The sequence below is a fragment of the Lasiosphaeria miniovina genome, assembly GCF_030549165.1.
Source record: "Lasiosphaeria miniovina strain SMH2392-1A chromosome Unknown B0T26scaffold_4, whole genome shotgun sequence".
NCBI lineage: Eukaryota > Fungi > Ascomycota > Sordariomycetes > Sordariales > Lasiosphaeriaceae > Lasiosphaeria > Lasiosphaeria miniovina.
In genome coordinates this window covers 744173-766236 of record NW_026848223.1, presented here as the reverse complement: position 1 = coordinate 766236, position 22064 = coordinate 744173, and the positions used below count along the sequence as shown (strand labels likewise).

The window sequence follows — 22064 nt, the reverse complement described above, 5'->3', positions numbered from 1 at the left end:
CCACCCCCATTCAGCACCCTGGAATACCAGGCGCCGTTTCAACGCAACTAATTAGCTACCTTCCCAAAGCAACCGCACTACACCATTTAGTCAAGCCAGACAACAGCAACGCCCTATGATAATCTGACTAATGTCCCCCTCTCCCTGACTGCTGGTGTCTAGACATGACTCTACGTTATTACACTACCCCCCCGCGCCAATGAAGCGAGGCGACCAACTGCGAACCAAGAAAACTAGACCATCCCCTACCAAGACCATTTGGGCGCGGAAGATCGCCGCTGCCTTACGGAGCACATCCGGTCTCTAGTTTTGGTGTGCACTTCTATAGCGTGTTTCGTGTTGATCTTGGATTAACTTGCTCTTACTAGTCAGCCTAGAGAGGAAGGGGGCTACGCTATCCCGCCATATCGGATGATTTCAACCAAAAGCTTCTCCACGCACCACGCCCCGTTTTGTGTTGGGGCTGCCCTCAAGACAAACGGCGGCGGTATCAAACCCACGAGGAAGAAACTCGATAACATCCGCATTCTGCTAGCTACCAGAAGACGCTGCTAGGTCGCCCTCCCCAGTCGCTTCGCTTCCGGTGCAGCCACAAGCTAGGCGGGACGGCATCCTTTCTGTCCCCGATGGCATCATCAGATAGAGTTTAGGGTGGGCAAGGGAGGCAACAGCATTTCCAGACAAGCCGTTCGCTCACCATGCCGCGCGCCCCGCATCGGAGGCGATGAGGAGCCGGCGGCCTTGCGGGGACGTCGCTCAAAGGGGAAGGGGATCTTCGTCTTTCCTGTCGTTGCCGGCAGCAAGGCCAGTGCCCTTCCATGGCCGCTATCAGGTACAACATATCAGACACTCGTACTGCATGCCCAGACACCAGCCCCAAATGGAGAGGCGAAAAATGGAAAATGGGAAGGTCAAGGAACGACCCCCCGCACGCCACCGGTCCCATACCTATCCCAGATGATCCCTGTGGCATAGCGTAGAGACGACGACTACAGAGAAATGCCAACGCCAGCCTAGTCAAGGGCATCCACTTGAATATGCTTGTGTTTCAAGTAAGTGTCTAGGTAGAGCAGGGCTGCCCAAGCGACTTATCACTACTACGAAGGGCAGTGCTCATGACACGAGTGTATATAGGCGTTAGAAATTATGGAAAGTGTTGACCGACACCCCCAATTTAGGGCCCTCTCTACGCCCGGGGTGAAACGGTGGCCACTACGCACGTGATAAGGCCAGCGAGCGTCACATCCCGTCGACAACTTTGTCGATATATCACCAGGTACCTTACCAAGAAAACACGGATATTGCACGGATATTGGAAGGGCACAATATTCACTTGAAGATCGACCTGGTTGTATCATGAACAAGATATGAGGTGACATGTGCAATGATACGGCGGCACCCTCTTGAGGCAAGGTTGGGGCAAGAAGGGAAGAAATAGCACGCGGTGACGCACCCCAGTGTTTGGGAGCGTTTAAGGGGGGATTGGGAAGCATCTGCTTGGACAGAAGCATTCCCAAGCAAACTCGAAGGATGTCTTACCCACGGAGACCGAGCTTGTTCGTGAACTTGGTACTTCTAACAATGGCTGGTTTTCGTCAGGCATCAATTCACACCCCTAAAGCGCCCGCTAGAGGCCGGTGTGTGGCGAAACCCTGAGGGCACCGGGACAACAAGCGGCTCGGCATCGGTTTCTTCGCTTTCTCGAAGCTCTTGGCCGGCTCTATTACCATAGCGAGCGTTCGCGCCATTTGCGAGTAAGATGGGATGCGTATAAAACGTCACATACCCGCTTCCTCCAGTGGTCCTGGGCTGTGAGACCAGCGAACCCCACCCAATGACGTCGTTTAGCCAATTAGGCTCGTGGAAAGGCCGCATCCCGTTCGGCCTACAACGGGGCGTTGACGGCTTAAGACAGGCCCCCTTCAATTTGAGCTTGTGGGACGGGGTCTTTCGAGGTACCTGAACCTTTTCCGCCAGACACCCTGCATGATTGGGCTAAATACAGACAGGATGACATCGTTGGCGATTGGGGGCGTTGTCCTAGACAGGTGGGGAGACAAGATTTGTCTTGGGACGTGGGATCCAGCGTCAGCCAATGGAGATGGACTGTGGAGAAGGGACAGATCTTCAGGGTCCTTTTTGCCAAACCGGAGAGGGCGCACGGGGGAACTGCAAGCACAACCGCAGGGATCCCGCTGCGCTACACGAACGCAGCTCGGTGGGCATGTCGAACTAATGGGCAGAGCCTTCAGCACCGGGTGACTAGGTGACTAGAATATCCACTCTTTATTTTTATCCATTTCTGTTCTTCAGCGGCCCATTGGAACTGGAAGAGCGTGCACAGTCTGATCATTGGGCCTCCGACAGTGGAACCAGCCGCTTTACAATATTTCTCGTTCTCCTCGGCGTCTTACGGAAAGGAGCTAGCTTTAGCCCATCTCGACTATCTATCCCGGACTCTAGGACAAGCCAGCGGCCAGTCTGATAAGTTCTGGGAGCAGGCTTAGGGCAGCGCATTCCAGTCCCTCAAGGCCCAACACGATCAAAAAAGCAGAGACGAGAGTCTTATCAGTGAATATAAAGATAACAATGAGGTGGGCCGCCTTTGAGATTTCCCAATCAGTCAAGGGCCACCTCCGCCAAGCAAATGCGCTGATTCCACGTTCCTACTTGTCGAATGGCTATGATGGGCTGAAGTCGGTGTTGTCGGGGTTGTGCCAAGCGCGATGATGTCATGTGGCGTTTGTTGGCCTTCCCGTTTCCGAGAATCCCTGTCGCCAATCTTCGATATACCCATAGGTCAATATGGCGAAAGGCCATCTAAGCGGACGCCCTAGATTGGCTTCCCATTGCCTAGGGAGCTGTCGAAGTTCAGTTTCGGTGCGATTTCTATCTGATGTTCCTCTTCTGTACGAGCCGGCCGCTCGGAAATGGGGCTGAACTATGGAGCTTGCTCGTAGAACTTCGACGGTGAGCCAAATTGGCAGCAGTATTTCATTAGGTTGACGGAGTCATGTTTTAGGAACTCCCCGCCAAGGCGAGGGAGGGGCTGTGCCCCGCTTGATACCCCTCAATTCCGAGCCCTCACCCAAAGCCCTGCCAACTCCCGGCTCTTCGTGAACAAGTACAGATACAACCCCACTTTTACTTCACGTGCAGCTTTTCCTTCAGGTTCCTTCCTGCACCGGCAGGAAGGGATCCTGCTAGATTCCAGCTGGATAGGAAGCTGACAGCGCATGGCAGGGCAGGCAATTCCACTTCTATTTCCAATTTACGAGATGCGAAATAAATGCACGCACGGAATACTGACAAAACAGCCTCATTCGCATTGCATTCTGGGGCAACCCAGGGAGGGCCTTGGCGTCTACGGCTAACGGGATGATAATGACGGCGCAATGCGCCCTCATCCCAAGGCGGAACCGAAGGCGGGATCTGAAACACGCCATGATCTCATATCAGCCGGGGGAAGGGCGATTTTATATTGTGTCGACGCCTCCGGGTCATTTCTCTCGTCAGCCCTGGACTACAGCCCCGGAAAGTCTTGGTTGCCAATCTTGCCAATCTGCGGGGTGGGGGCGCCATGCTTGTCTCTGGTCTGCAAACTTACGAGATTTCATCAAAGAACACCCCTTTTCAGGGTCCTGGAGGCGAAATCGAATTTCCAAAAATGCCATTATTGGGGGGCTTGGATTGCCATGATATTGAACACCCGGTAAGAAGGAACCGCTGACTGACAGCGGTGCCTGGCAAAACCCGGGTGCCTCTCCCTTTTCTACTAAACTGCCGATATGGAACAATCGGATTTGATTGCACTCCCTTGCTCCCCTGTCTCTCCAATTGCTCGCCGGAATTGCTCGCTGGTGTTATTTTTATTATTTTTTTTTATCTTCTTTTTTTTTCAGTTTTCCCTCTTCGTTCAAAAAAAAAACCAAGCGCCAATTGCACCTTGCCGTTCCCACACACCATACTACATCACACACCACCCCATTCAGACGTGGTTTTTAAATTCCTTGCCCTCTTCTTTTTCTCTGCTGCACTTCCTATTTGACCCGGCCCCGCTGTTGTTACCCTCGTTTCGTGCTCTCGCTCACACACACGCACACACACGCACACACAACCATGCGCGTAACGATAAACCGCCCGCTCACCGCCTCTTTTTCCCGGCAGGTTTTCTTTTTTTCTCTGTTGTAGCAATTGGGGGCTACCTACCTGCCTGCCTGCCTACCTGCCTGCCTGCCTGCCTGCCTGCCTGCCTGCTTGACGTACGTGTTGCATGCCCACCAAGGGAGCTAGTTTCTACCATTCTGAGAGGTATGTACATACAGAACGGGACGCGGACACGGTCGATGTGATGTGTGCCTCCCTGGTGCGCGCAACCGAAACGTGGCCCGCTTACATACATGCTGTCTGTGATGACATGCTGTGTGTGTTGTTATGGGCTCTACTGTACCACGTTGCTGCTGCTGCTGCTGCTGACCGCTGGATTAGGTACGACGTCACCACCCTCCGTGCCCACCTACCTACCTACCTACCCAATCCGCCTCCCCGCCCTTCGGCCCCGGCTTGCTTTTGTAACACGTAGTGCTATGCGACGTGGGGTTTGAAGCTCTGTATCGTTGTGTGTGTGTGTGTGTGTGAGGCAGGATGTGACAAGGTCAGTCAGTCTTCTGTAAGTAGCCAACGGTTCATAGGTAAGGCAATGTCTTGTCTGTCTACGTAGCAGTTATGAAGGAGGATATGCTTTTGCTAGGAGATAACAACCACGCCTTGCGTGTCCGCCTCCTCCTCGTTGCAACACGCACATACTGCACACGCTCCGGGGCCACGGTCGGTGGGAAGGTTTGTTTAGGTTTGTGTAGGTAGTCATCCATCCATCAGCACGACAGTGCAACTGCCGCTGACCCCATGTTGTTGCTTGTTGTTGCTATGCATTTATGTATACACTTGAAGGTTGAACCAGTGAGTGTGTGGGTTTTTCGGTCGGCAGCTGCAATGCTGTAGGTACTTGACTACCTTTTTTTTAGCCTTTTCTTTTCTTCCCTATCTGCCTTTCTACTTTTCTCCTTTTATGTTAGCCCCCCTCTCTCTTCTCTCTACTACGTTCTCGTGTGTTGCTGTTGTTTGCGTGAGCAACAACAAGGTATGGAGCTCCTCACTTGCGGACCCGGACTGCCTATCTTAGCCTACGGTAGGCAGACCTGCTAGACTGCTTTCTTGGTTCTGTTTTCTTGGTTGTGATTGTGTGGTTGTGTGTGTGGAGGAAGACCGTGGCAGGCAGGTTGGTGCATACATGCCTCACACACCATTACACTGCGTGTGTCTGTGTGTCTGTGCTAGATGCCGTGGGCAAGCGAAGACTGTTGCTCTTTTTTCTTCTTCCTTTTTTCGTTCCTTTTTGGATCGGAAGAGGCTTGCCCTTGTCCACTCGACTCGGGTCTGGTCTGCTTTACTTTACTTACCTTACTTAAACTGTTATCTTGCCCAATAATACGCCAGGGAAATATAGGAAAGGAAAGCCAAGATGGCCATGGAACTATGTAAAGACTTACAGTGCTGCAATGTGTTGTTTATTTGTCTTAGGATGTTGAGCGTGGGTTGTTTGCTAGCCAGCCTCATAACAAACGGTCCACTGGCTGAGAAGGACGCATGCTAGTTATTCAAGTTGGAGTCTGGAGCTTGGAGGTAGGGTAACGGGGCACTGTGCGACGTTCCTCTCCCCGTGTGTGGATGAGTGGATAGATATGCGTTCGTACCATGTGCACAGGGGCACGGCGCAGAGAGCACAACGTGGACTAGGGCCAAATAGGCACCGACAGGAAATAGAAAATGAAATACCCCGAGGTTCAAGAGAGAGACATCTATGAGAGCGGTTACTCGGAAAACACAAGTGAGAGGGGCGGATAAGGAGAGAGATCAAGTGCCATGGTTATGGCGTATCTAATCACGGCTTATAGAGTATCCATCGTTTGAGGGGGGGGGGGGGAGAATACTATAGAGTCATGTTGCTTGTATCTGCTCGGCGCAATTATGGCAAGTCACAGACAGAGAAGTTGGCAATAAACAGCTGTCAAGACATATTCTGCGATTCATGTTGATAACAACTGGTAAACCGTACTGTTGACTTGAATAGAACGTCGTTCGGGACTCTAATGGAAACACCCTTATAAATTCATCTGTGAATGGTTTTACAAGTGCGGAATGTCCGAAAAATTAACTGCTGCTACACAGTGAAGGGCTGACAAGTGACAGGACTATCTATCTATGCATGTACCTTAGCCACCAGCCCCTCTGTCTCAGCAACACGACGGACGAGGCATTTATATCTTAGTCATGGTATAGATCTGAACATACCTAGGCAGCCACCTTGGCCAACTGGGTACCTAGTTACCCACACCGAGCTACGCCGAGCGCCCAGAGACACACTTTGAGTCAGTCAGCGTTGCCCCAGCTTTGTGTGCGCGAGAGCCACAAGAAACGTGGGTACGGGAATACAACAACCGGCGTAGCACAAGGCGACGAGGGAAGCTCCCGCGGTCGCACCCCTATACCTCCTACCACGCGCTCAGCAGCTAGAACAAAGCGGCCGGCCGCGACAAAAGCATGTGGCACGTTGTGGGATAGGGGTTTTGCACATCTGTGTACCTATCTACATCCATCCCCACAGCAGGCAGGCCGGTACGTAATCCAACCTAGCAAAGACACGGGCTGAGGGTAATACGAGGAGCGGGACGGGGAGGGTGTGGCCCGGCGTCGCCGGAGTGACGCGAGTGTTCAACAAACCCCTCAGGGGGGGGACAAGAAACATATGCATGTATGTTATATATCCCGACGCGGTCCAACATTGCACAGAGTTTGTTGAGACAGAGAAGGGAGGAGGACTGGCCAAGTCAGAGACAGACAGACGCTCATTCGCCGACAGCAATGAAAAAGGAGGGAGGGGCAAGGAGAGTGAGTTGAGTTCCCGCATCGTACCGAGGCCGACTTTCGGAGCAGAAAGAAAAGAATACACACACTCGCTTCCTACGTATCGTTGACGCTAGCTGAGGAGGGGAGTGGTGTGCCCTTACCTACCTTGCCTACGCAGCCAAGACCAAGACACGCCAATGCAAAGAAAGTTGTCGGGAAAAAAGGGTGGAGGAGGGCTGGCATTGATTGCCATTGGGTTCCGCGCTGCACAGCGCATAACTGTGGTCTAGTCCTCTACCTGCCAGCACCTATGTACTTACCGTACCTACTCTCTACCTAAAAAGGTAGTTTGTGTGCTTGCGGAACGGCCTGGCGGTGTAAGTCAGGGGGTATATCTCCTTTTTTGCAAAACTTATCGTAATAGTAACCCGGATTCCTGTAGAACCCCCCCTGTTAACCTGTAAACAAGACTCTCTGTGTTAAATGTTATACTCCTCCCAAAGAAACTTCCAAAGAAGGATCCAGAGAACAAACCCCAAGAATGACTTATAACCTTCCGTCTTTCTTGGAAAGATATCTCGGAAAGAAACCCTATCTCCTGTCTCCTTATGCTAGCCAGTGCCTATTTACACCCTCATGCTCTTTTCGTAGCGGTACAAGTCCCTCTTAGAACGCCCTTCACGAACCGCAACACAGGGATCAAAACAAGGACACATGGATCAAACAAGCAGCCAGCCAGCCAGCCAGCCAGCCAGACACATCGTAAGAGAACGGGGCAACAACTCTATCCCATCCATACTCCGAGTATACTTCGTCTCCTATCCTATAAGCACCAAACACTAAAGAAAAACCCCCTTTCCCGAGATCTTTGTTAAAGCAACTTACTAACCCAGCAGACCAGACCAGACCAGACCAGACACCGCATCACAGGCTCCTCGCTTTTTGACAGAACCAAAATACACACCTACACCGTACTATCCAGACCACATATAAACAATAGACCATCATACGATCCATCCATTTACCCAAAGGACGAACCAGAAAAGATTCACCAGAAGACACCGCCACCTGTCCCCTGCTTCCCATCCCATAACGCCTCACCTCCATCCACCCCGCCTTCGCCCTCCTTCAGCACACGCACGAGCCCGCCGCGCCTGCGCTCCGCCAGCCAGCGATCAGTCCAGGCCTTCATGCGGCGGCGGCTCTGCTCGCTGCCGACGTTGACGGTGGGGACGACCTTGTCGATTCGCAGGGCCATGAGGAACAGGGCGAGCTCGCGGAAGCTGCTGTGCTCGCTGTAGGGGACGCCAAAGCACATGGCGTCCCCGGAGCTGCCGCGCTGGGGCACTAGGCTGGACGCGGCGAAGCGCGGGCGCCAGCCGGTGCCGTGCAGGAGGCTCGTCGATGGGACGCTGCTGGGCGGCATGTTGGCGCCGACGACGATGCCCGAGGCAATACCGCCGCCGCCACCGCCGCTGCCGCCGCCGTTGTTGGGCCGGAAGTTCCAGCCCGAGGGCCGGAACCCCACGACGCGGCTGAAGCCGTGCGCGCGGTGCAGCTCGAGGTACTCAGCGAGCGTCTCGGGGCGGATCTCCATCAGCATCTGCATGTGCACCTGGGCCTCACGCGGGTTGGAAGTCATGAGGTCGGCCAGCTGCGCGTCGTCGAGCTGCTGGCACATGCGGATCTTGGCCGCGCTCGCGTATATCTTGGTCTTGAGCGCCAGCGCGATGGCCTTGCAGATGCGCTCCTTGCCGATGCTGTATGTGCCGCAGACCACCAGCAGCCGGTTCTTGCGCCCGCCGCCCTGCTTCAGCCCCGTGAAGGCATTGTCAGGGGCCGACTTTAGATCGCTGCTGGGAGTGTTGTCCTTGCCCGCGGCTAGAGGCGGCGGCTTAGTTTTCTCCGACGGGAAGAACTTGCTGACATTTTCTGTTGTGCCGCCGCCGCCTTCTCGTCGCCGGAGCAGCGAGTTCCAGGCGCGGTCGTCCTCGGCAGTGAGCCCCTTGTCTAGCGACAGGCAGACTTCGGCACACGAGCGAACCACGTCCTCCTGCGGCGGGAACGAGTAGCGCGGGTTTAGATAGGTAGTGTCGAGGTAGCAGACGTCAATCTTCTGCTGTTTTGTCTTGCCCGCGATTGCGCTGGCCGTCGTTTCTGGCCGTAACTGCGGGTGCTCAACGTGGGCAGGACATGCGCGAAAGTCGCCGCAGTGCAGGATGCGCTGCGTCCTTGTCCCCCCAACACTCTTCTCGAACAGGAATAGCGAGCTTCCCGGGCAGTGGTTGGCAGGAATCATTGTCACCGTTACTCCCTGCGTCCCCGGCACGGGGGCTGTCTCGTCAAACGCGAGCTCCACCACGTACTTTGCCGCCGTCTTGAGCTGCATCTTGACCAGCGCCCCCGTCACCTTGCTGCAGTAGATGGGCCCATGCGTCCAGTGGGCCGTCAGCCCCATGTAGTGGTCGCTGTGGAAATGGCTCAGAAAGTAGGCCTTGCAGCCCTCGACGGCGCCGTAGCGGAAGGCGTCGACGCAGATGGAGAAGCCCGGCATGATCTTGTAAAAGGGGCAAGTCCGTTTGTACGCAGGCTTTCCCCGAGACGCCTGCTCTGCCGCTGCGGCCGTCGCCCATGCCGAGTCTTCGGCGTGGCTCGTCATGAGCTTGGCAAAGGCCGACTTGGAAGGGCCGCCATCCACACTTGCGGCGGTTCCGCCGAGATTGATGGGATTCGCCTGCCCAGGCCGGGCAACAGCTGCTTTCGCAAACCGCTTGCCCAGATCTGGCGCCTCGACACTTACGCCACCGCTCTCGCGTTTTTCTTGCTCGGTCTTTGGAAGCGACGCTGCCGTTGGGAGGGGCGTGGGATTGCCGTCGAGACATGCATTCACATGGGCGGTCGCCTGGTCTTCGGTGACCCCCGAAAGACTGCCGTTGCAGATGGGGCAGCTCTCGACCATGGCGTCGGGGCCCAAATTGTCGTCGTCGCCATCAAAGCTGTGGTTTCCTTCTTCTGCCGCGAGCCGGGCCTGTTCCTGCATGTACCGCATCTCCTTGAACTCTTCGCCGCCGGCAAACAAATCGTCATCTTCGTCTCCCTCCCCAAACTGATCTGCGAACTGGCCGTCGCCTTCGTAGTCGGCTTGCATGTCGGGATCGAAATCATCATCGCGGTCCTCGCTGTCTCGAACATTGTTTCCCGACGTCTCCTGCCGCAACAACGGCACATCACTCCTGCTGAAAGCCGGCCGCTTGCTGGTGAGTTTGGAACGTTCAGGGGTACAAGGCATGGTAGTATTTGGCAGCGGTCTCACCGTCGTCGTCGTCGCCGCCGTTTTCAGGGCCGTCTGCGAAATGTCACTTGTGCCGCTCTTAGGGGTGCTGATATCATCATTTCGATCACCACCGTCATCGTCATCGTCGGAAGAGTCGTCCAAAAACGGATTGTTCTTTTTCTTCGTCGTCTTCGCACTCTTCTTGGGCCGCGGGTTCTGAGGCGGGAGAGACTCCGGGCTCTTATGCTCCTCATTTTGCCTCTCCGGGAGACTTTGCTTGCTGGGAGACTCATCTCCTTCTTCGTCCTGTGGCTGTGGGCTCAGTTTCCGCTTCTTGACCGAGGACGTCACCTCGTTGAATCGCAGCTGGATGCCCGAGCCATCGGCGTCGCTGGCCCCGTAAATATCGTTGTCATCCTCCTTCTCCGGCTCGGGCGCCGGACTATCCGCCACAACCCCCTCGGCGATAAAAAGCGACTCATCGGCGGCTTTCTTGAAGTAGTTGAGGATGCTGCCGTTTGGTTTGGGTTTCGTCTTTGCCGATAGCGGGGTTTTGGATACGAAGCCGCTGCTGCTGCTGCTCTTTGTGCTTTTTTGGGGCGTTCTGCTGCTGCTGCTGCTCGTCAATTTAGTGGGAGCCATCTTGGGTGTCGGTAACAGCCCCGTATTCGGTCTATGTAGGTGGTCGTGCCGCAGAGGAGGTCAAAATCGGGCAGGATTTCGAGATTGGAGATCACGAGAAAATGGTGGCAAGCACGGAAAACGCGAGTCCTGACTTGCAAAGGTGGGGGGTGTCCCAGCGCCTCGCGTCATCACGTGGCCACCTTGTTCAGGACAAACCAACGGCAGCTGCTGCCCGCTCTCTTATTGGCATCTTTATACGTTTACGCTAACCGTAGAGAAGACGACACATTCTGCCGTAAACTTTGTCGGCGAATGCCAAATATTGGACTAGAAATATTTGCTTCTGCTCATGAACTATGCTACCAATTTTCGCTGTGATTATGCCGCCCCAGGCCTACTAACTCTTGCTACCTGTTTCTGTTGGCCCATGGCATCCATACAGCCAAAGAGCCGAAATGAAGCACTTTTACCCCCTTGGCCGAGAAGGAAATCTAACCAGAGCCCCAAGAAGCCTCAATATCTCACCCTTATTCCTCAGCAGCTTCTGGTTCCTCCTCAATTTCCAAAACCTCCTCCTCGGCATCGTCGTCGAAGCTGCTCGATGGGACCTCGTACAAGCGCAGGATGCTCTTGTTGGGGTCCTTGACCAGTACGTACTTACCCTCTTCGCGCTTCAAGCACATGTCGGCAATGGTACGGACAATACCCCACCCGTTGGAGAGCGACAGGTTCATCTGGTTGGCGAAGTCCTTGGGCTTCCACCCAACCACGCCAAGGACGACGTGCTTGTCGTTGGTCTTGGGATTGGCGCGAGATACGAATCTGGGAGGGTCGAGTTAGTCATCTAGGCACCACAAGGCAAGGCAATGCGTGCGGGGAGAATTGAGAAAAAAAGGGGAAGGACGCACCCAAGCTTCATAACGTCGGCCTTGGCGAGAATGCTTTGCACCGTCCATCTGGCCAGCTTGCAGCTGTTGTTCTTCATCTCAGTGGCAACCACAGCACCGCGCTGCGACACCAGCTTCGTCCGCCAGTCGAGAGCGCCACCGCTGCCCTGGGCCTTGCTGTCGAACTCGTTGAGTGCGTGGATGGCCACAAACTGGTCCTCGCCGCTGATGGCGTTCTTCTGCACCGCGTCGAGCTCCGTCCGCACAATCAGGTACATGGGATCCTCGTCGCTCGTCGAAAGATCGAAGCGGCGATACTTGTACGCCTTAGATGCAGGCGGCGCCGTCTCCTCTGAGGCATTGTAGAAGTGATTCTCGTGCGCCATCTCTACCTTCTGCGTCTCGCTCTCCAGCACGGCCTGGGTGGGGAAGTTGTGGTTGATGTACGTTGCCTCCTCGGCAAGCGCTGGCGGCTGGTTGATCAAGTCCTTAGAGCCCTCCGAAGCCTCTAGCGGCGCGTCGGCCGCGTTCTCGTTGACTGTAACCATGTCAAGCGCCGCATTGTCGCGCTTGTCGATGAATACCTTGTTACCGTGCTTGATGATGACGATATCCCACGGGTAGACGGATCGGGTAGAGCACATGAGCATGGAGAGAATGCTGTCTGTGGCAAAGATGGTGGCCTCGTCCTTGTCGGCGAGCTCCTGGATGACGGGATCGGCCGAAGTGGTGACATTGTACGCGGCACGGTCCAGCGCCAGCAGCTTGCGCTCCGCAGACTTGACCATCGGCTTGTCGTAGCTGCGGTCGTAGTAGTAGAGGAAGCCGTAGCTCTCGACATCCTCGCCCTCGTCGGCGTCCAGGTTCAGCTTGGCGAGACGGTTAAAGTCAATCTCTTCAAGCAGCTTCCAGTCAGCCTTGATATTGATCGAGGCGTCCCGGTTGCGGGCGGGCTTGTCATAGTCCTTCCAGCCGAAGCGACGCCCGCGAGCACCCGCATTGCCTCTGCCACCAGGGCCACCACGCTGGTCGTAGCCGCCGCCGCCACCGCCACCGGGGCCGCCGCCAAACTGTGGGCCGCCGCGACCGGAGCGCTGGAACTGTTGGCGCCCACCCCGTGTGTCTCCACGCCCGCCCCGCTGGCCGCGCCCGCCACGGCTGAAGATGGCGCCTTTAGCGAATCGTGTCTTAGCCGAGTCGCGCACGTTGGAGACGACCGAGAACGAGGATTCGTCCTCGGCTACAGGCGCGACGAAGAGAGAGGCAGAGCCAGCACCGTAAACCTGCTGATCTGTGAAACAAAGAAAGGGCCAGAAGTTAGCACGTGCGGAGAGAGCAGTTAGCAGGCCTCCTCAGAGGCGATAAAGCGAGCTGTCCACATACCACGGTAATTCCTATTATACTGCTGTCTGCCGCCGCGGCCGTCTCTACCGTCCTTGGAGTCAGCCGTCCAGTCGGCCATGCGACCGAGCTTGTCGCCCTTGGAGTAGGGGGCATAAGGAACGCCATTGAGAGTGGTTTCGGTGGTGACCGGAGGGCCCCAGGTCGCGCCGAGATCCGGGAGCGACTTGATGAGGTCCACGAGGGAAGGCGAGTCTGAGCTCGCCATGTTTGCTTTTTAAAAAGACTCTTTACCTTTGAAAAAGGTGAAAGAAGACCCTAAAGAAAAATGTAGGTGTCTGTGACGAATTATCTCCCTCGCAAGTTACTGGTGATATGGCGCCTAGTGATCCAGGAGAGTTGAGGGGTTCGAGATCTAGAACTAGATTGGCGAAACGAGATTTCCTCAAAGTTCGAAATTCGCTTGGTGGGGTGTTTGTGTGCAAAATGTGGGGCAAAGCACGGTGAAGGGGTGCAGGGATGGGCCTCACCTAGAAGCAGCGGGGGTTTTCATCTTTGAGCACCGTACTGATTCTGTTAGCAATCACACTGTGCTGTCTTTCTAGAACAAGAGCGGGCAGTTTATAAGCCCTGGTTTTATGGAATTGGTAGAATTTATATGGTACAGAACTTCGGCATTATTTGAGCTTCGACTGTCTCTTTTGTATGCCATGGTATACTTATCGCCAAACAGGAAAAGCAAGTACTTATTTTATTTAAACCCGGATTGTCTCTAGACGTATTAATTGGCAAAGAAAGAAAACCGACTTATTTCTACCTGTCACCGATGTCGGTGACAATCTCCGTAGCGGCTCTCTTTAACGCAGCTCTTTAGTCTAAGCCTTCTTGGTGATCAAGTAATATATCATTTATCAACAACACCGCAAAGAGGTATATCTATCCCTAGCTCCGCAACAAAACATACCGCTACTCCTACCCCGCGCTATATCATCACTTCATATTCACACTAGTGTTGGTTTCCAACTGCTATCCCCTCCAAGGAAGAGAGGACCAGCCTAGCAACTTTTGCGAGGCCAAAATATCAAAGAACAGAACAAAGACCACACATAATAAAATCGTAATCAATATCCAAGACCAAATTCCGGCTTGGTCGACAAAACGTTCTCAATAGCATCGCGTACCTCAAACTCCTCCATCACGGCACCGAAACTGTACCAATATCAGCATGCAACCCCTAAAAGCAAGGCAAAATAAAAATAAAAATAGGAGGCACATACCCGTAGCATCGGACCTTGCCCCGGAGTTCCTCTGACATCCTCGCAAAGTCATCCACCTTCAGCTCGCCCAGCCTCGGGTGGGCGAGGACCATGCCCCAGGCCATGACAGGAGTGATCTCGCCGTCTAGGTTGAGGCGCTTGCTCAGGTCGAGCAGAGTAGCGAGGTCGCCTTTGCTTAGCTCCCAGGTTCGCTGGCCTGTTTCAACGGTGTTGACCCCTCCGCTGGTGCCGGGAGCGGCATCGGCACGCACGTTGCTGTAACCAAAGGGAATATCGGGTGTTAACTCGGGGAATGGCTCGGGCGGACACGAGGCCATGAGAGCGTGCCCGCATGGCTCGTTGCCCCCGACTTGGCTACCTCGCTCCAGCAGCCACGGCATGTGGTCCATGCAGGGTTTCTCGAGACTAAAATTGAACGGGCGCGCCGCAGAAGGCGGCGCTCTTTGTTAGCACACTGACTTGCCTCAGCTTCCCATCACGCACACCTAACTCTTGGAGATGTTGTCTCTCCAGGAATATAGGGTCATGCGCAAACATTCGCTCTCGCATCGCACCGGGAAGAAGGATAGAGGTTGGTGTGTTTGGAGTTTGCGGGAAGTTCTTAGTCCCGCCGTTCTTCTCGTGCCATGAAGGGAAGTGGGAAGACCAAAGGTCAAGGGTAGGACAGAACTCCAAGGAATACAAGACGGAGGCTCAGGGGAAACGCAATTCCATCCAAAGCTAATGTGGGGGAGGTGACATGTATGCCTTCGAGGGGTTTTCGTACGTTAACACGAAATCAATGCCAGCTTGGTCATAATCCATGTTGGGATTTTGGCCCAGCTGGGCTCCAGTGCCCGCTCCCGCATATCCTTGCCCAGAATGGTGGTGGTGGTGACCGAGGGAATGACTTCCGGCCTGCGGCGACAAGCCACCTCCGCCGCTGCCGCCCATATGCCCGGCATTTGTCGTGGCAGATAGGGGCGGCGGCGAGAAGGCGCTCGTGTGACTGGACCCTGGCGCGTAGCTTCCCGACATGCTCGCGCTCGACGTATATCCAACACTCAGAGTACTCATCGAGTCGTCAAGCATGCCGCCGCCACCGCCGGTCCCGGTCGCCACGCCCATGCCATTCTGGGTCAGGATAGTTTTGAGTTGCCGGTTCTCCTCTGCGAGCCGGTTCTTGTCCTGAGAGACATTGCTGTATATTTCTTTCAGGCGAAGCACCTCGTCCTCTAAAGCCTTGATGTATAGCTCTTTTCGCTCACGATGAGTTCTGAGAAGCGCGAACGTCAGCACCACACATTGACGTCCATGCACGTGCACATAGGTCATACCGTTGAGCTTGGCGATTTAATTCTTGTCGTCGCGTCAAGGCCGGTTTGCTGTCTGGCTTGGGCCCACGGCGTTTTGGCGGCTGTCCATCGACTAATTATTCCAGTCAGTCCGTGCCGCGAGGAAGGTTGCCACTCCACTGGCTGATCGCACACCCCGCAACGTACCTCTTGTGGTCCTCTTGTCAGTCAGCGACTTGAGGATACCAAGATTCAATGTGGACAAGGGGCTCTTGTCGGCCCCGCCGCCAAAACTGGAGTGGGACTGGTTTGGTGACAGCGAGGACGCCATTACGGCGGCTTGATCGTAGAGCGACGAGAAGGCCGTCTTTAGGTGAGGAGGAGAGAAATAGTTATTCGGCGGGGAGGGGTAAGCAGCTATTGGTCCCGAGTCAGCATCAGCAGCCATCACACACTAATTGCTCCGCCACAATCCGCTTGGCATGTATATCAAATAACCGTTTCAACCAAGCCACAACAACCAACAAAGACAAAAATGGCAAGCACAGTAGCAATGAATGCTAAAACCTCTTGGGGGGAAAAGACGACCAAAGGCCAAAAAGACGGCGATCCATCATGTGAGTGCAAGACGAGCCAGAGGGTGGGGAGGGGACATGACCTTTTCAAGGGGACAGGCAAGGCAATTAAGGTAGCCAGGTATCTTAACGCGGGTGGTGGGCAGAGGTGCGGGAGCACGGTAAGGAAGAGGCATGGAAAAGACGGAAAGCCGAGCTCAATGCTTCAAGAGTCGAAACAAAAGACCAGATTACAGAGACGAACGTACCTGGAGACTTTGATTTCTGGCTATCGATCACCTCAATGCGATGTTGGCCCGGAACTTGATGCTCGCACTGACAACACTGGACTACAACACTCTACGGAGGGGTGCTTGCAGCAAAGTCCCTATAGTGGCGGTGTCATGCGGTGCAGTGTAATGGATAGGTAGCTTGGCATCGGGCGGGGTGGAACAGCATAAAGTGGAGGCGTCGATTACGGAAAATGCTGAAACGATCGCGAACAGAGCGATGTCTGGGATGGAATGGACGTGTAACCGTCTCTAAAAAGGCAAATCAGGTGCCTGGCCTGGCCTGGCCTGGCAGTTGCGTGCGCGCTGAAGTGGCCCGAAGTATTGGGACGGCGTTTTGGAGACGTTTGATGGAGCCGAGAGCTAAGAACCTCGGGGGTCCAGAGCTCCAGGGAAAGGCGGGACGGGAACAGCTGACGCGAGCGATGCTCAGGGAATGGAACTCGAGATGATGATGGACTGGGACGACACTCCCGCGTTGAGGAAGGGTCCCCTGGCTGGAGAATCGCCCACAGGGCTGCAAGCTAGTGACCTTGCAGCAGTTACGGCAGTTGCGAAGGGTTCGCCGTCCAGTATCTTCCGAGAAGGGATGAAAAGAACGGAGGCGAATTAGACGGTGGACATGCCTTGTAGATCGGCTGTCACCGCATGAACTCTGGCCCAAAATCACAACAGGCGTAGGTGTGGTGTTTCCCAGGATGGACGTCAATCTTGATTTTGGGGGATTCAGCAAGGTTGGGGGGTCCTGGCTGTTTGTCCAAGGGAGATCGACGGATGAAGAATTCGAAGTCAACTAGGAGGTGGGTTGTGGAAGCCAAAGTCGGGGTCGGGGCTTTGTGGCGGGCGTTCGTGGCATCTGGCTCCGTAGCTCGTGACGCAGAGTCCAAGGCGAGGAGATTACCACCTCAGGTACACTAATGATGGGCTGACAAAGGCCCTTGAACTGTGGCTCGTCGAGGAAAGAGCAAATCGCCTGCAGGCTGGAGGTTTGCAGATGAACTGAGGCGGTTTTGACAAGGCCAAAGAGCGTTGCGAGCGGAGAAGGGGGATGCCCGGGGATTATATGAACAAAATATTCCAGTCGGGTCGCTGAGTTGCTGAGTTGCACAGTTGCAGAGAGGGTATCGATAGGTCTTCCAGGTTCTCGGCCGTCATCCAAATTCCAGTTTACTAATCTACCAGGTACAATAGGCAGGCATGGCAAGGTACACAGTAAGGTCGGGTACCCTGTTCGATACGGAAGAGGCCCTTTCCATTGAAGAAGTTGGAGATAGCCGCTAGAGTGGTCAGCACAGCAGCCCTAGATCCTGCGGCGTAGTCAGCGCATCTCCAATTATCTGGGGCGCAGGAGCTAGCCCGACAGCGCAAACAACAACTTTCGTCAGCGCGATCCCTGCGCCAGTCCCGCTCCAGGGGTTTGAGCCTTGTTGGAGGGTCACATTCAATGATTTGACTTTACAAAAACACAAATATCTACGATTTTAGATTTGCCCTTGCCACGAGCCTGCGCAGACGAGACGGGCCCAGATCTCGTGTCACCAGCTCGTCTTGCCGCCGCTGCAGATTCAGACGCATATCTCAAGTGATGTGCAGGTCGGTAAGGTACGTACCATACCAAGCCTGGCTACCAGCCAATCGTGACGCTTCGAAGACAACCTTAAGGTACGGTAGGTGGAACTAGTCGAAATAGCTTTATTTCTGGATTGGGCTTCCGAGCTAAAACGCGTTCTTGCACCTGGGCACATGGGCACCTTCCATTCAAGGGTCGCGAGTTGACTCTTGGGCGCTCTATCCACCTTAAAGGGCGGGCTTGGCACTGACCTCTTACCGATTTTTAGGCCCTTCCCATCGTCGTCGCTCCACACTTCACACCGCCGCATAACCTTCTCGCCATAGCACCCAGAAACAGACTGATGGGCCTTGTGCTGAGCTGAGAATTGGCCGATTGAGACACTTAGCGCTCTAACTCCCGAAGTTTACTCTGCCTCCAGCAATTAAGCGGCCAATATGGAGATTTGGGCCTAGAAGAGCCAGAAGCAACCCGTCTAGCAAGAGTTTGAGGTTACCTCAAGGTTTGTGCAACGTGAGATCTTCGAACTTCCGCTAGACTGAGAGTGAGATCTGGCCGACAGGCATCAACGATTCAACACCCGATTGGGGGACCATCAGCCACTCGGGTCTTACCTTCCCTCTGCTCGAGGTTGCATGTAGAGCGATGTCGGGACTAACAAGCAACAAGCGAGAAACGGAAGCAGCAAGACAAAACTTCCAGGTTCCTTCCTTCACTGCGAGTCCCCAAACATGAGCCACTGCCCTCCTTCCTCGTCATCAGCATAGAACGCTTCAAGTCCGTTCAAGAATATTTGATTATGATGAGTCTTGCCCGGACCTCCCGTGCCTGAAAGCATCTTACTTGGCTAGAGCCTGTTCGCCGGCGTCGGCACCATGTTTGCGTGGCAGTCTTCAGGTTTCTTCATTGGCATTGCCGAGTAAGGCTCAAGCAATGCCGTGCCTGGGCACCTGTTGAGGTGCTTGCAGAACCGCTCACAGCCAAGCGACACCCTCGTCTTCGCTGTCGAGGGCTGAATGGAAATCATATTTCCATACTATAGGCCCGGCTCGCCTTAACATGATTTGGATTACTTCAATTGCACACCTAAACCCTCCCAAGCCAAGCAGTTTGAAGTTTGCTCGAGTCATTTGAGTTGAGATGCTCGGGACCGAGATTCTCTTGCATTGACGGGCCGCAACATGAAACGTGGAACGCGGGGGCGCCAGTACAGTACCGCTTTTGAGAAGGGACTGGATGCTGGCTAGGAGAAAAGTCTGAAGCGCTTCGAATGTCTAGGCTGGTTCTTCATATGTGGCTTCCTCTACTGGAATCGGCACCATCTTTGCTCTTGCCCGCCTTGAGCCAAGGAGTGTAGACGCAACCAGATCCGGAGACAGGTCCGGGAACCAATCGCAGAATTGAGTTTCTTTGCTGCTGTCATCGTTGTACCACCTGACCCTCCCGATCGCTTAGTTAGCTGATTTACCTTGACATCGGCCTCCATCAAACAAATTCTCGGCAGTTCGTGGTAGGCCGCTGGTTTGTTTATTCTACCCAATATCACCGACCTCCGGGGCCGTGTGCCGTCCCTTTTCTTTGCCCTCCTGTCCTATCCGACCGCCGAACTGTGTTTTAATCGGCTCGCCGGTCAAACGTCTAGGCCTGCTCCGGGCTGTGTACGCCCGTACTACGGCAGCGCCCACAGCTGCCTATACGCGCACACACCCGCGCGCAAACAAGTGCCCTTGGTCTTCTGTAATGGCCCAATTCCCCAAGGGCATAGCCACGCACCTCCGGGGCATCGCTCTCACAGTGCCATGGCTGCTCTGGCTTCTCGTAGCCGACGTGCTACTTTCTTTCCTGCTACCCTTCAAGTTCCTATTTCCCGATGCCGTCTATAACGCCTCGTCGCGTATCGCCCTCTCGGTGTGGCTGTGGATCCAGAGCATTTTCGAGGTCTTCAACAGCGCCGTCATCACCGTGTCGGGCGACCGTCTGCCGCCGCACGAGAGCGCTATTGTGATCGCCAACCACGTTTCTTGGAGTGATTTCTATATGATCCAAGCTATGGCCGTGCAGGCCGGCATGCTCGGCCGCTGCCGGTGGTTCGCCAAGCAGCAGCTTCGGTTCGTGCCATTCTTGGGATGGGGCCTCTGGGCCATGGGCATGCCCTTGGTTAGCCGGAACTGGCTCAGGGACAAGGCTGAGCTGGATCGTGTGTTCCGGGGAATCACGAAAAGGAAGTGGCCCATATGTTCGTGCCGCCCACTTACTTGAACCCTCACACACACTCTCTTCCTGCCTATGCATGCACGAAACAAAAGGCAAACCTTAATGTTCCGCCAGCTACCATGTCTTGCTCCTCGCAAAAATATGGGATTGTTGGTTCTCGATGGTACGCCGTTCCTGCTGATACATGCGTATAGGGCTTATCTCGTTTTCCGAGGCTACGCGCTTTACGCGCAAGAAGTATCTAGAATCCGAGCAGTGGTGCGCCAACAACAACAAGCCGCAGCCCCTGCATTTGCTGTACCCGCGAACCAAAGGGTTCGTCGCTACCGTCCAGCATCTACGGAAAACGTCGCACATCAAGGCTGTCTACGACTTTACCATTGCCTACCAGCATGGCCGGCATTGGCAGGGGGCACCCGAAATGTGGGATACGCTTTCAATCCCAAGGTTGAGCGGCCCCGCTCATAACGTGCCGCAGCAGATGAGAGGAGAAGGTTATCGGTTCCATGTGCATGCCAGGCGATTCCCGCTCGAGGAGCTGCCGCACGACGACGAGGGCTTGGCGAAATGGCTCGAGGCGAGATGGGTCGAGAAGGGGAAGTGGCTGGACGAGACGAAAGCATTGTGGGTTGATGAGGGCAAGACAATGTGACGCAGGAAATGTGTAAGGGACACTTGAGGGAGGCGGGGGGTTCTTGTTCCTCCCTCGAAACAGACCAGTTCTGCCCGTTCGTCGTGAGACGTGGGATACGTGCTGAGAAAGAATCTGGCCACTCTCTCGGCAATAACACGCGATAGGTCGGAAACGTTTAGGAGCCGACGCCCGACCTCGACAGGAAACAAATGCAGCCAATAAGTATGCATACAACATATAGGGTAACGAGCAGCCAGTAGCAGTATAAACCAAAAACGTACCCATGGAAGCCGAGGCGTCTGCAGCTTAATATATAACCCATGACTGCCGCCTCAATGGCTTTAAAACAGAGTGTCAGCGCGAAAGAGACAAGACTAAATGCGACATACCGTACGGCATGCATGCATGCTGCTGTGGTTTGCCATTTGTCAAGGACGAAAAACCTCGGGACTTAGGCATAACAAGGTGGGCAGCACTATGCGGCGCGCATGAGCTTTATTGAAGCAGTATAGAGAGAGGGCAGAATTTGCCACAAATAATTGCAGTACACAAATTTGAAGGAAGGAAAGGGAGTCCCTATCCATTTTTCTCTCGTCGAGTGGCACAACAACAGCACCAGCATGGCAGGAAAGAAACGATGATCAAATCATCCCGTGGCCGTGTTTGACCGACCGTGTGTGTCTCCAGTCGGTCGTGTAATGTTCAGTGGTTGGCTCCCCCCTTAGGCAAGGCTTGTTTTTTTTCTACGGGTAAATGCAGAGATGATGATGATGATGCCCCATGAGATAGGGGATGGAGAAATAGGGAGAGATAGGATAGAGATGGAGGAGAAGAGGGAGGGAATATAAGCACGTACAATACCTGCGAACAAGAATGACGATGGAGTCGGTTGTCGAACAACACTGTTGAAGGGAGGCGAAAGAAAAGAAGAGAAAAAGAGTAAAATGCGGAGAAAGGCTAATTGTCTCACTTTCACCCCGCACAAGCCAATGAGACAACTACCTTACCTACGTACACTTTTGTAGTACACGAAGTGGTGGTGTTGGTGCATACCTATCTACCTTACGCATATGCGAGTGCGAGTGTGTGTGTCTTGTCTGTGACATGCGTGTGCTTGCGCATGCTTGCTTGCGCAACAAGAGTAACAAACAGAGAAATTAGCGGCTGTCAAATGATGCTTGTCGTTTTCCATTCAAAGTTCAAAAGTTCCAACTATGTA

At 54.4% G+C, this 22064-nt stretch overlaps 4 protein-coding genes across 4 annotated transcripts; 2 read left to right on the top strand and 2 right to left on the bottom strand.

The window, feature by feature from the left end:
• Nucleotides 1-3617: 3617 nt before the first annotated feature.
• On the top strand, nt 3618-4658 carry B0T26DRAFT_272118 (uncharacterized protein). Its single transcript, XM_060434107.1, has 2 exons — nt 3618-4311; nt 4489-4658. Exons 1-2 carry the CDS (start codon nt 3789-3791, stop codon nt 4602-4604), a joined length of 639 nt encoding a protein of 212 aa, XP_060295756.1. The 5' UTR covers nt 3618-3788; the 3' UTR covers nt 4605-4658.
• A 3296-nt stretch (nt 4659-7954) lies between these two features.
• B0T26DRAFT_740561 (eukaryotic translation initiation factor 3 subunit 7-domain-containing protein) lies at nt 7955-13300 on the bottom strand (the record flags this gene model as incomplete). Its single annotated transcript, XM_060443859.1, has 6 exons — nt 7955-10114; nt 10220-10853; nt 11075-11094; nt 11374-11626; nt 11713-12982; nt 13075-13300. The coding sequence occupies 6 exons, from the start codon at nt 13298-13300 to the stop codon at nt 7955-7957; spliced, it is 4563 nt and encodes a 1520-aa protein (XP_060295755.1).
• Nucleotides 13301-14153: 853 nt separating this feature from the next.
• B0T26DRAFT_646073 (uncharacterized protein) lies at nt 14154-15914 on the bottom strand (the record flags this gene model as incomplete). Its single annotated transcript, XM_060437781.1, has 5 exons — nt 14154-14241; nt 14310-14714; nt 15076-15564; nt 15626-15716; nt 15791-15914. The coding sequence occupies 5 exons, from the start codon at nt 15912-15914 to the stop codon at nt 14154-14156; spliced, it is 1197 nt and encodes a 398-aa protein (XP_060295754.1).
• Nucleotides 15915-19737: 3823 nt separating this feature from the next.
• B0T26DRAFT_751092 (1-acyl-sn-glycerol-3-phosphate acyltransferase) lies at nt 19738-20863 on the top strand (the record flags this gene model as incomplete). The annotated part of the gene is made up of 2 exons (XM_060445330.1): nt 19738-20233; nt 20406-20863. The coding sequence occupies 2 exons, from the start codon at nt 19738-19740 to the stop codon at nt 20861-20863; spliced, it is 954 nt and encodes a 317-aa protein (XP_060295753.1).
• Between the last annotated feature and the right edge of the window lie 1201 nt (nt 20864-22064).

Coding starts and splice junctions, on each gene's coding strand:
- B0T26DRAFT_272118 (XM_060434107.1), top strand. CDS start 3,789: ATGGAACAATCGGATTTGATTGCACTCCCTTGCTCCCCTGTCTCTCCA. Junction 4,312..4,488: donor AGTTTCTACCATTCTGAGAG/GTATGTACATAC, acceptor CCGCTGGATTAG/GTACGACGTCACCACCCTCC.